Source organism: Cavia porcellus, unplaced genomic scaffold, assembly GCF_034190915.1.
Source record: "Cavia porcellus strain 051 isolate PalLab524CR breed Dunkin Hartley unplaced genomic scaffold, mCavPor4.1 scaffold_10, whole genome shotgun sequence".
Taxonomy (NCBI): domain Eukaryota; kingdom Metazoa; phylum Chordata; class Mammalia; order Rodentia; family Caviidae; genus Cavia; species Cavia porcellus.
Genome location: NW_026947493.1, coordinates 85,016,838 through 85,030,631, shown reverse-complemented (window position 1 = coordinate 85,030,631; position 13,794 = coordinate 85,016,838). Strand labels below are relative to the sequence as shown.

At 35.2% G+C, this 13,794-nt stretch overlaps 1 protein-coding gene across 48 annotated transcripts in view; it reads right to left on the bottom strand.

Annotated features, from left to right (window-relative positions):
* Rims2 (regulating synaptic membrane exocytosis 2) overlaps positions 1-13,794 on the bottom strand; it is a 518,293-nt gene that overhangs the window by 259,023 nt on the left and 245,476 nt on the right. For all 48 annotated transcript variants that reach the window (XM_063257715.1, XM_063257709.1, XM_063257711.1 and 45 more), the window contains one exon: positions 11,918-12,843. In XM_063257715.1, the coding sequence (XP_063113785.1) occupies positions 11,918-12,843 (926 nt within the window). The remainder of the gene's footprint in view (positions 1-11,917; positions 12,844-13,794) is intronic.

Below are 13,794 nucleotides of genomic sequence, written 5' to 3'. Positions count from 1 at the left end.
ACAAGTCATGAATTAATAAAAAATGAATCTAGATCGTGTTAATAAAATTGTCCAATTTATTAAATTAAATCAGGGAAGGGGATATAGCTCAGCAGCACAGTGCCTGCCTGGCAAGTGCGAGGTCCTGAGTTCAATTCCCAAAAATTAAATCAGAAATAAATGGATACCTGTAACATGTAACTAATACACTTGCTTGTGTGCTTATCAGATGCACCAACCAACAAATGACACAACAAAACCCCTCACTGGAATTATGTAAAGGAGAGATACCCAACACCGGGGCACAGCAGTGCCACAGTCCCCAGGTCCTGGTGAAAGCAGCATGTGGTCCTTAGGCCATGGACTTTACCCTCCAGCTCGGTAGCCTGGCTTCAGTTCGGCTCCATCACCTTGCCCACTTGGAACCAGCTCTCAGTCTCAACAAGCTCCAGCCTTCTCCCAGCAGTGCTGCCAGGTTATAATCACCTCTGACCTCTTGGGGTGACTTTTCCCATCTCCATTGACTCTAACTTGGCTTCCGTTACTCCTCTTAGAATCATGCAGCTGCTGTTCTTAGCATTCTGTAACCTACTTATTATTGTGTATGATTTGAGTGTTTTGTAAATATTACTAACTAAGATTAACATAAAAGAAACTGTGATTGCATGGCCCATCTGGCTACTGGGTGAACCTTGAGTACTTACTCTGATAAGGCTGACAAAGTTGATGCAGCTCATGAATTTACTGTTAATAATGACATGAGGAAAAGTACAAGCAAGCCCTATCTGTTATTGGCAAAGTTCAGTCAAAGCACCAGCACAAAGTACACTGAAGCAATCAATTAGCATTAAGGAAAGCAACTGCATCACACTGATTAGAAAAGTGATACAAATTTTAACAAGGCACACAAAATCAAGAGAGATGACTAGTTCCTCTCTCCTCTGATGCTTTACAGTACAACCACCTTAAACTGCTGGTTATTTTAGACTTTCGATTCCCTGAGGGTAGAAACAATATGTTTTTCATCTCTACATTCTTCACTGGACCCAATCCCACACCTTGCAAATAATATGCAATGAAAAAGCACTTGGCAGACACATGAGTAAAAAGGTGTTTAATATTAATGAGACATGGAATCACATCTCCAAAGTACATCTAAACAAGTATATCCTTCTAAGCCTAGAAGACAGGGCAGAATCTGGAAAAGGTGAAATCACCACAAATGACTATAGCCCATGTGCCAACAATTACGTCTTCATTCAAAACACTTGAGTGTAGTCCTATAGAAATCTTGACTACACAGAACACTAAATAAAGAATCTAAAAATCATTTGAGTATCTGCTACTTGACAAATAATATTTGATTCCTACAATTACCAAACACTAAAAACGCCATTATTATGATTTGCAAGTTTATAGGTAAGAAAATAAATCTTAAAAGGCAGGACAAGATCATGTTGTTAATAAATAACACACCCAAGATTTGATCTTAAACACTAAACTAACACTTCCTCTTCCTATTAAACCTAAAGTGCCTATTAAATGGCACTTTACAGAAAGAATGGCAATCATGTAATCAAGAGCATCATTCATTAGAATATAATGGATAGATACTCCACTCTGCCTAACCAACTGGATCCCAGAGGTTCTGAACTTCTACCAGCCAGAAGCAAGGCCCCAGCACTGCTACACTCTGGGGGCGCACTCTGTCTAGCTGCCTGGGTCCTGGAGGTTCTAAACGCCTCCCAGACAGGTATAACTTCCCAGCAGCACACTCCAGGGGTGCGTCTGCACTAGCTACCTGGAGGATTCAAGATCTGCCCAGCCCAGCGTTCCAGAGCAACCTACCGCAGCACATCAGGGAAACACCCAGCCAGTCTTACAGGCAATAGAGCAAAAGGCTCCAGGGCCTTAGTTCAGGAGTGCACCCTGGCTAGCCACAGGGATATCAGAGCATTAAAGCTCTGCCCAGTGCAGTGTTCCAGTGCAACCCATTGGGAGGGTGCCAGCCACATGGGTCCCAGAGGAAAATGACAAAACAAAAGAGCAAGATGCAGTCTCAGTCCTCCAGCCCACCAAGAACAAACCCAAGAGATGCTGAAATGGAAGACCCTGGGAACCACACAACTGAACTTTCTGAAATGATAGCAACTGAAGTAAAACAAAAATTCCATGAAGCTATAGAGGAAACCAGATCAGAAATAATCTCTCAGGTAAAAAATGAAATGATAAACATTATGAAAGAAACGTTGTATGTACCTAGAGAATATCTATATAAAAATAGAGGAAGATAAGAAAATGATGGAAACCTTGAATGAACAATATAAGACAGAATTAGAATACATAAAACAGGGGGCTGGGGATTTAGCTCAGCAGCATAAGCACCTGCCTTGCCAGCAGGCAGTCGTGAGTTTGATCCCCGGTATCGATAAAAAGTTAAAAAAAAATTTTAAAAAGTTTTAAAAAAAAGTTAAGAATGCATAAAACAGATTCAAAAGAATATTCAGAAAATTAAAACTTCCATTGAAAGTTGGCAAAATCACCTGAATGAAGCTGAAGACTGACTCTCAGACCTTGAAGAAAGGATGGAAGCTTATGATAACAAAAGAAAAGATCTCTTAAAAGTAACAAGAAACCAGGAAACAATTCAACAGCTGCAAAATGACACAAAAAGAAACAATATAAGACTGATAGATGTCAATGAGAAAAACAGGGGTCAACACAAATTACACACAAAGACTATTTACAGAAATAATAGCAGAAAATTCTCCAAACATGAAAAGAGAATCTGATACACAGCTAAATAAAGCACCCAATTAACCATAACCAAAATAAATCTTCACCCAGACACATAATAATTAGGATATCAGAAATTCAGCACAAAAAACAGAATACTAAAAGCTGTCAAAGAAAAAAAAGATCATCTATGAAGAAAAGCCTATCAGAATTACAATAGACTTCTCAATACAAACCTTCAAGTCAAGAAGAGCTTGGAGTAAAGTATCTCAGGTCCTGAAAAAAAGACATCTTTCAACCCAGATTGATGTACCCTGAAAAACTATCTTTGAATACTGATGGAGAAATAAGATACTTCCCCCAAAGAACAACTGACAAACAAAGAAAAACTAACACCTCAAAGAGTACTGAAAGACACTCTACAAAGAAACAAAGATAACTACAATCCCAACAACAGAAGAAAACCATTAAGCCGGGCAAACAAACAGGAAAAGTAGAAAATCAACAACAGAAAGGTAACATGACAGTGATAAGTGAGTACATATCAATTATATACTTCAATGTAAATGGTCTCAACTCACCAATAAAAAGAAACAGACTGGCAGAGTGGATTAAGAAACAAAATCCAAAGGGTTGGGGATTTAGCTCAGAGGTATAAGTGCCTGCCTCCCAAGCGTGAGGTCATGAGTTTGATCACTGGTACAAAAAAAAAAAAAAAAAAAAAAATCAATATGCTGTGTACAAGAAACACATTTAACTCTGAAGGAAATTCATTTCATAGACCAAAAGTCAAAGGATGGAAAGCAATACTCTATGCAACAGGATGCCAGAAAAAAGCATGGGTAGCTATTCTGTTTGTAGACAATGTGAATTTTAAACCAAGAATGATCAAAAGAGATTTTTTAAAAGGTCACTACATACTTGTTAAGGAAAAATATGAAAAATAACAGACTGCAATCATAAATATATTTGCACCAAACATGGGAGCAACCAACTATGTAAGAAAAATCTTAATAGATATTAAAAATCAAATGAACAATAATACAGTCACAACAGGGGACCATAACACACTATTGTCACAGAGACAGATAAACCAAACAAAAAATCAGCACAGAAATAACAGAACTGAATCAAATTTGTGCACAAATGGGCCTAATAGATGTGTACCAAGTGTTCCACCCAACATCAGAATACCTATTCTTCTAAAGTGCACATGGGCCATTCTCTAAAATAGATCACATAAAGCTCACAGAACATGCTTAAGTAAATGCAAAGGAACTGAAATAATTCCATGCATATTATCTGACCATGGCACAATAAAATTGGAAATTAATGACCAAAAACCTTACAAGAACCCCATAAACATATGGAAATTAAATGACATTCTCCTAGACAACCAATGGGTCACAGAACAAATTAAGAAGAAATATCTACAATCAAAAGAAAATGCAAATACAAATTAATGGAACCTGTGGGACACAATGAAAGCAGTCCTCAGAGGGAAATTGATAGCACTGAAATCCCACATAAGGAAAATGAAATGAACACAAGTAAACAACCCAAAGCTACACCTCAAACTTCTAGAAAAAGAATGGCAAGTCAAGCCCAAAGCAAAAAGATGGGAGCAAATTTTAAAGATCAGAGCAGAAATAAATGTAATTGAGACTAAGAAAACAATATAAAGAATCAATGAATCAAAGAGTTGGTTCTTTGAAAGAATATATAAAATTGATAAACTCTTAGCCCACTTATCAAAAAGAGGAAAGAAAAAACTCAAATCCACTTAATAAGAAATGCCAAGGGTGAAATCACTACAAACCCCCTGGAAATATAGAAGATCATCAATATCTACTTCGAAAACCTTTACTCTCGTAAGTCTGTTAATACAGAAGAAATGGACAGATTCCTGGAAGGATATGAATTACCAAAGCTGAATCAAGAAGATGTAAAACTGCTGAATAACCCAATTTTAGTTAATGAAATTGAAAATGAAATTAGAACCTTACCAACAAAGAAAAGCCCGTGTCCTGATGGATTCACTGCTGAATTCTATGAGAAATTTAGGGAAGACTTAATGCAACACTGCTCAAACTCCTCAATGAAATAGAAAGGGAAGCAAGTCTCCCTAACTCATTCCTGGAGGCAAGTATTACAGTAAACCAGAGAAAGACCCAACCAAAAAAGAAAATTATAGGCCAATCTCTCTAATAAACATAGATATAAATACTCAACACAATACTGTCAAATAGAATCCAACAAGTCAAGAATATTATACACCATAATCAAGTGGGATTCATCCCAGGAATGCAGGGTTGGTTCAATACACACAAATCAATAAACATAATACACCCTATCAACAGAAGCAAAGACAACAATCACATGATCATCTCAACAGATGTGGAAAAAGTTTTCGACAAAATCCAACACTCCATCATGATGAAACCCTACAGAACAGAATAGATGGGCTTTACCTCAATCTTATAAAAGCCATATATGATAAACCAACAGCCAACATCATACTAAATGGGCAAATCTGAAAACTTTCAACCTAAAATCAGGAACAAGACAAGGATGTCCATTATCACCACTTCTATTCAATACAGTTCTGGAAACATTAGCCAGAGCAATTAGACAAGAGAAATAGGAACGAGGATAGAAAAGGAGAAAGTTAAATTATTATTATTTGCAGATGATATGATGCTCTACATAGAAGACTCCCAAAACTCCAATGAAAGGCTTCCAGATGCAATGACCAAATTTAGTAATGTGGCTAGACTCCGTCAACACCCAAAAATCAATAGCATTCTTGTACACAAAGAACAAATTCACTGAAAGGGAAATAAGGGAAACCGTATCTTTCACTATAACATTCAAAAAATGAAATACTTAGGAATCAATCTAACAAAGGAAGTAAAAATCTATTCAGGGAAAATTATAACACTCTGAAAAAGATTGAAAAATATTTCAGAAAATGGAAAGACACTCCCTGTTCATGGATAGGAAGAATAAACATTGTGAAAATGGCCATTCTCCCAAAATTGTTACACAGATTTAATGCAATTCTAATCAAAATACTATTTGCATACCTCACAGATGTAGAGAAATCATCTCTAAAATTCATCTGGAACCAGAAGAGACCTAGAACAGCAAAGGCAATTCTGGGCAACAAAGGTAAGGCAGGAGGTATCACAGGCCCTAACTTGAAATGATATTACAAAGCTACTGTGTACCAGCATGGCACTGGAATAATAACAGAGCTGAAGATCAATAGAATAGGTAAGAAGATACAGCCACAACTACAAACACATTCAGCCATCTCATCTTTGACAAAGGGGCCAAACATGTATACTGGAAGAAAGACAGCCTCTTTAATAAGTGGTGCTGGAAAAACTGGCTCTCCATAAGCCGAAAACTAAAACTAGATCCACGTCCATTGCCATACACTAAAGTCAAAATGGATCAAAGATCTAAATATTAAAACAGATCTGCTGGAAGACAAAGTAGGTAAAAATCTTGACAACATAGGAGTATGCAGAGTTCACACACAGAAATCAAACTGCACAGGAAATACTTCCTAGAATCAACAGCTGGGATCTCATCTTATTAAAAAGTTTTTGCATGTCAAAATAAATACTCAAAAGAGTAAAAAGAAAACCCACAAATTGGGAAAATATCTTAACCAAAAGTCCCTCAGACAAAGGACTTCTATCTAGAACCTATAAGAATTAAAGAAAATCAGGCCCCCAAAATTCAAGGACCAATCCAAAAATGGGCATCTGAGATGAATACACACTTCTGATTTGAAGAAATACACATGGCAAATAAATATATGAAAAAATGTTCAACATCAAGGGTCATTCGGCAAATGCAAATTAAAACAACACTGAGTTTCCATCTCATCCCAGAAAAAATGGCCAAGATCAAGAAATCAACCAATAACAAATGCTAGAGGGGCTGTGCTGAAAAAGGAACTCTTTTCTCATTTGTGGGATTGCAAGCTTGGTGCAACCACTGTGAAAACCTGTGTGAAGACACCTCAAAAAGCTAGGATTAGAGATTCCATTTGACCCAGCTAACCCACTTCTCAGCATTTTCCCAGAAGAACTGAAAAGATTACCACAGTGATATATGTGTACCCACATTTATAGCAGCACAATTTGTAATATCCAAATCCAACCCAAGCGCCCATCAATCAAGGAATGGATAAAAATAAGATATGATATTTTAAGACAATGGAGTACTACTCAGCTATAAATAAAGATTACATTGAGACTTTTATAAGTAAATGGACGTGACTTGAGACCACATTCATAAGTGAAGTAAATCAAACTCACATGTGTAAATACTATATTGTCTCCCTAGTATAAGAAACTGAAAAAGTATATATGATCTAAAATCTACAATAAATAATATAGTAAAGGTAAGAAACTGCTCAAAGAGGAAAAGTAATTGGAATGGGGAAAGGAGGAAAGAAGGAAGAGAAAAGGAAAAGACACAAATTTGTATCATATATATATATATATATATATATAATAGCTAAAATGACTATACTATTAATTATATTAGCTACTGAAAAAGAACAGTTAATATTCATATGATTAGATCAACTTCACATGTCTATATATATTATTCTAAGCAATGCTTTTGAAGGTAACAATATGTAGTATTACCATTGTCAAATTCCTATCATCTTGTCTTGTAAACCTATATTGTTATTGCATTGACTTGTTATTGTCGTTTGTCTCTCTTGATTTTTGTTTTTGTGTTTTTCTCTTAAATAAAAAATATTTTAAAAAGAAAATAACAGAGAAAGTGACACTGATTGCAACTTTGAATGAAATTCTTTGATACTGAGAATAATGAAATTCATCCAGGTGTCAAATGAGTAAAAGTCAAAGTCATCAATGCACCAATGAAAATAAAATAAGAAAAAACAGAAGAGCCAAAAGATACAGGGGAAGCAAGAATTTTAAGTTGAATGAGTTACATGCTTGCCACATACTGCCAATAGAATTCTATTATTTAAAGAGCAAGAAAGATCTTGCCATGTGGCAGAAGCCACGACCTACGAGGGCCTGGAAAATGCTCCCACAATGATAATTGCCTGTTACTATCTATGACAGTTCAGGTTAACATTCTAAATCACTTGATCCAAATTTGTCTTTCACAGTGTTGAAAGGTAGTGCATTAAAATAAAAAAGGAACAGAAGAGTCAAGATAATGAGAAACGTATCTGAGTGGTAAAACACATTCTCTGGAGTTACTTAGCCTAGAAATAATAAAACAATGGCATGACGATCTTTAAAAAGCCACACATATAAATAAGAAAGGAAAAATGTGTTTAAATGCCAGTAAGGAAACTTCTTTAATTATTAGGAAGACATGCCCAAAATTAGACAAACACCAAGGATGGTCATGAATCACAATGTTAGAGACCTTTAAAAGCTTATTCCAAAATCAGACTGATGCTTTTTCCACAATAATTAAAATGCTTCTGTAATAAAGAGAAGTCATTTCTTTCTCTTCTCTATAATTTCCAGTGTCTGAGCAAGTACAACTTCTCCTCACTACATTCAATTATCGAAGAAATATTAAACAGGCAAAACTTACTTTATTCAGATTTTTTGTACCAAATCTTGAAACATGTCAAAAATAATGTTAGGAAAATTAAACAACACTGAGATTTCATCTTACCCAAAAAAACAACTGCTATCATCAAGAATTCAACCAATAACAAAAGCCAGAAGAGCTATGAGGAAAAAAAAGAATGCGTCTCCACTCTTGGTGGGAGAGTAGACTGGTACAACCACTCTAGAAATCAGTGTGGAGATTCTTCAAAAAGCTAGGATTACAGGTCCCATTTGAACCTGCTATTTACCTTCTGGGTATTTTCCCAGGAGAAATGAAAACATCATACCACAGTGACATATTTGCATCCACAATTTATAAATATTTATATATATAAACAATTTATAAATATTTATATGTATAAATATTTATAAATATAGCTAAATCTTTAAAAAAATCCAAATTCCCATCAACTGCAGAATGGATAAAAAAGATGTATTTTTATACAATGGAGTACTACTCAGCTATAAAGAAGGATAACTTCAAGGCTTTGCAACTTGAGACCATACTTGTAAGTGAAATAAATCAGACTCACATGTATAAACATCATATTGTCTCTTTAGTATGAGAAAATGGAAGAGTAAATGAGATTCAAAATGTACAATTGTATTGTGAAAGGGAAGGAAACTGCTCAAAAGGAAAGAACTGGAATGAAATAAAGGAGAAAAGAGGGAAAGGAAAAGAAAAAACATAAACACATACATGTATATGCAAGGTAGCTGAGGTAATTACACAATGATCTAATTTTTATTAGTTCATTGAAAAGAACAGTTTGTGCTTATATAGTTTGACCAATTTTTCATGCCTGTATCTTGTAATCTGAGCAACTACTCTGAAGAGAATACATAATATATTTACCTTGTTAATCTTCTATCATCTTATTTTGAAATTCTGTATCATTGTTTTTATTTTTTTTCTCTTTAAGAATAACACTCACAGAAACTATGCTCTGTGAAACAAATTATTAGAAAGTGACAAAAAGGACTATCTCCAAAAACATCTACCAACAATTCTAATGTGACACTCAGTTTCCTTCTACATTTAATAAATGTTTTAGTTTTGCTAAATAATATCACATATGATCTTAATTTAATTCATATATAGCTCGTTTTATATGAGATAGTTTATAAATAAATACTTCAAATTCATAAACAAAATGTAAGACAAGCTTTCAAGTACTGTACTGACGCACTTCTATTTTGTTTTTCACGTGTTTATGTAGCAACATAAAGGAATTACTTTAGCAAACATTAATATAAGTACCTAACATATGGAACATAATCTAAGCTTCCAAAAATAACAAGAATATCCTTTTCTAGTAGTAGTATTATTATACAATCTGACAAGTGTGGAAAATGACCACACTAAAGATTATTAAATATACTTAAGGAAGTAGTATCACAGCTTAGAGAAAATAAAATTTCTAAATATTGTATATTAAACTTGATTAATACAGTACATATGGTTCTCTTTGGAATAATTATTCTTCAATGAGTATAATTTTCAGATGGTATATCAGTCAAATACAGTATAAAATAAATCTATTAATTTATTCCAACTGCATATGCATTTTCTTCAATTCAGTTGTTGAATTATTTAACTCATTTCCCTTGGATTACGGTGCTTTTAATATTTCTGTCATTTATTTATTTAGAATTCTACTGATCTGTCAAATGTTCTATCAATATCACACTTTCAATTACTGTCACTTTATTACTATGTCGGATAAATCCTTAATCACTACTCTTATTCTTACCAGTATTTTTGCTTTTCACATTAACTTTGAAAATAGAAATCCCAACTGAGGGTCCAATTGAGATTATGAATATAATTTTATTAATTTGAAGGATTATTTGGCAAGTATGTTTATAGTACTAAGTCTTTCTACTTGGGAACATGAAATGAACTCACATTTTCTTTTATGCTGCCCAGTAAGTCTCTAGGGTTCTTCCTACAGGTCCCCTTATTCCTTGTTAATTATTTTTAAATCACATTTTCAGTTATGGGGTCAGAATAGGAACCACTCTTCATTTATATTTTCAAACTAATTACCTTTTGATGTAAGTGACTACATTATATGATATAAAATGACTACATTAACTTCAATCTAGCTGCCTTCCTGAATTCTCATTTTAATTCCTCTTCATTCTTAACGAGGAAATGGACTCATCTCCAAGTGGCATAATAAAACTGGGGAGGCGAGGAGCAGGATTGTACATGTTCTCATCACTCTGGTGCATTCGTTATACACCAAAGTAAACTCCAAAATTATGGAAAAATAAAATTGATAAAATATAAAGCTAAATGTTGTTATAACTGATTTGGGGATGAATGAAGGTTTCTAATGGTGAATAATGAAAAAGTCAAAGATATAAAGATTTGATTTTGCATCAAATTCAATATTCCTAAATAAGTACAATTAACAAATATCAAAATAGGAAATAAATTGCAACAAATAACAGTTAAATGAAGTAAAACTCTAGTATATTTTAAAAGTTCTTATAAATCAATGAAAGAAAGATAAATTACTATCCAACAGAAAGATGGGCAGGAAAGAATATTGTAATAAATCAAGTAACATACACAAGTAAGCATATTTAAAAATTTTTAAACATCAACCTCATAAGCAAATTCAAACAAGAAAGAATGTGAGGGTGTGAGTGTGCAAGTGTGTGTGTGTGTGTGTGTGTGTGTGTGTGTGTGTGTGTCTCCTATTTAACTGCCAAGGCTTTGGTGCCTTTAGACCAAAAGCTCAAGCACATCTGACAGAAGAAGAGACCCTTACAACCTTTCTGGAAAATGGTTTGCAAATCTGAATTGAAGCTTTAAAAAAAAATCCAAAGCACAAATATATACCTTTGACATACTCAGACAGGGTGGCAAAAATTATGTAAAAGGATGCTGCAAGCAGCTGCAGAGCCTCCAACGCTTAGCTATGTAACACTCTCATGATAGAACAGTGGTACGGCCACTGCAGTAGACTTTTAGAGAATATTTACTACTTTAAAAAATCAACTGAAAAAAACTCAAGACATAAAAGTATGTTTTAAAAGTACATTGTTGGCTGGGGATTTAGCTCAGCGGCACAAGTGCCTGCCTTGCAAGCAGGCAATCGTGAGTTTGATCCCTGGTACCGATAAAAAGGAAAAAGACAAAAAAAATTGTCAATTTTATAAATCTATAAGCTATACATGCATAGTTGAAAAGAAAAAAATAAAAGGTTCACAATGGCCCTATGGGAGAAGGGAATGCAGATAACCTGTATTTCACTCTTTATACCTTGAAGATGGCTGCATATTATACTTTTACAAGGAGACACAAAAAATAAGTGTTTTTTTAAATTAAAGCTAAAATTCTTAAAATTTCATCAAGAAATGCAAGAAAAAATTTCAGAAACCAAGCGAGAAAGCATTTTTGAAAACAGACTTTTCTACTACTTTAACAAAGAAGACACTCCGTTTTTTCTAATCTGAGGTTTTCTTCACATGCTTCAAAGACTTTAAACACACGTAGGAATATCTAACTGTGGAAAGTCAATCACTGTATGACGTACAATCTAGAATGGGAAGCTTACCTTTCTCACTTACACTCTCACTTTCAATCTCAACATCATCGCAACTGGTATACTCCGGCGTGGACGCCATCTCCTCCTCTGAACTGCTCAGTGAAACCTGCCGCATTTTACCTCCTTTCTTTGATTTATGAGGCTTTGGTGGCGGTGGTCTCACTGACTCCGACTGGTCTGAACTGAGGGAATCATTCCTCAGCATCGTTTCCATCTTTTCCCTTTTCGTTTTCCGTACGGCAGAGCTGGGGTCTAAGTGGTGCTGTTTCCTTAGTGAGTCAGTGCGTCTCAAGTCTGGTCTATCGAGGGGTATCGGGCTCCTCCGAGGGGTAGGAGGACTATGGTTTGTGGTCCTTTGTGGGTAAGAACTTTGTCCCTGAGCCTCTCGAGTTCTTTCCATTGAATATGATCTCTGATTTTCCATGGCAGCTCTGCGTTCGGATGTAGATCTTTGCCTTGTTGGCCGATCCATCCTTAACAGAGAAACCCTGGAATCCTCCAGCTCCGCATTTGCCAAGGACACATCACTGTGCCTTCTCTCATGCCTCGCACGGGACACCTCGGCATGGATACGCATTTGTTCTTCATACGGCTGAGGCTTGACTGGGTAACGAGCCAAATTTGGATCGCTTCGGTAGCGGGCCTGGTACTCCTCTTCTCTCCTCTGTCTGTCATATTCATCTCTGCTCTCCACATCCTCATCATCTACAATGTATTCTTTGGAATGCCTGTGACTTCTCCTGTTGGAGTCCCTGTAATTTAAATGATCAGATTCTTCATAAAATGGAGGTTCACGTTGAGATCGTCTATCAGCATAATCTGATGGAGATCTAGGCATTGCGCTATCAGAAGGAGCATACTGTGAATATTCCTCGCTTTCTTCCCTTTGGTCGTATCTTCTGTCCTGATCTCTGGACACTGATGGACTTCTTTTCCTAAGTAACAAACGAAAAAGAACAATAAGAATAGCAACATTCAAGCAATTTTACATTTTGTTGATTCACTGCCAAGTTGATGGACAAATTAAAATACTTCATTTGGCCTTTTTTTTCACTTTAAACACATATCATACAAAAGTCTTAATAATATTAATTTTACTTAGCTTGAACAAGTCATATAAAAGGTAATGTGGTTATTAGCTGTCTACACCACTATATACATGAAGAGTAGTTATCCTTGACAATTAGTTAATCATTATCGTACTTTGCTGCTGTAAAATAATCTTTTTTTTTCACTTCTTTGCCGGACTGGCTGCACTCTGGCTGTACCCCAATTATTATCTAGGAGCTTAGAAAAATACCTCCTTTGATTGTCTCAGTTTATAATACCTTAGTAAGAGTGATCTGAAACTGTACTGCAGTCAAAAGACTTGCCTAAAGAGTTGACTACTTTCTCATGAAAACTAAATGCCAGCTTTTAAAAATCACTGTCATTCATTTACCTAGATCACCCCTAGTAATGGTCATCTAAATCTTCGTCTTATATCATACGCGTCCAGCCCTTCTTTATTGTCTAACTTGAGATGAATAACTTAAAGAAGTATCAATGATAATCATTGATCATAAAACCCTAGACATCAGAGAGGATTTCTGTTTTATTCAATCTCATTAAGATTAAGGTCTGCTTGGTGATACTGCTGTACCAGTCTTCACACCTAACTTCTCCCCACATTTCTGTACATTCGCAGAGAACACTTAACAAGTTATCAACCTGCCTCTCAAACACTAATATAACTTAGCAAATCTGTAAGAAAAAACAAGGCCACTGAAGTTAAAGATGACCAAGATTCAATAGCCAGATTATGAATTTCTTAAGGTTTTGGTTGGACTGGTGTTTGTTTTTGTTTTTATTTTTGTTTTTGTTTTTGTCCAAAAGCAAACATAGGA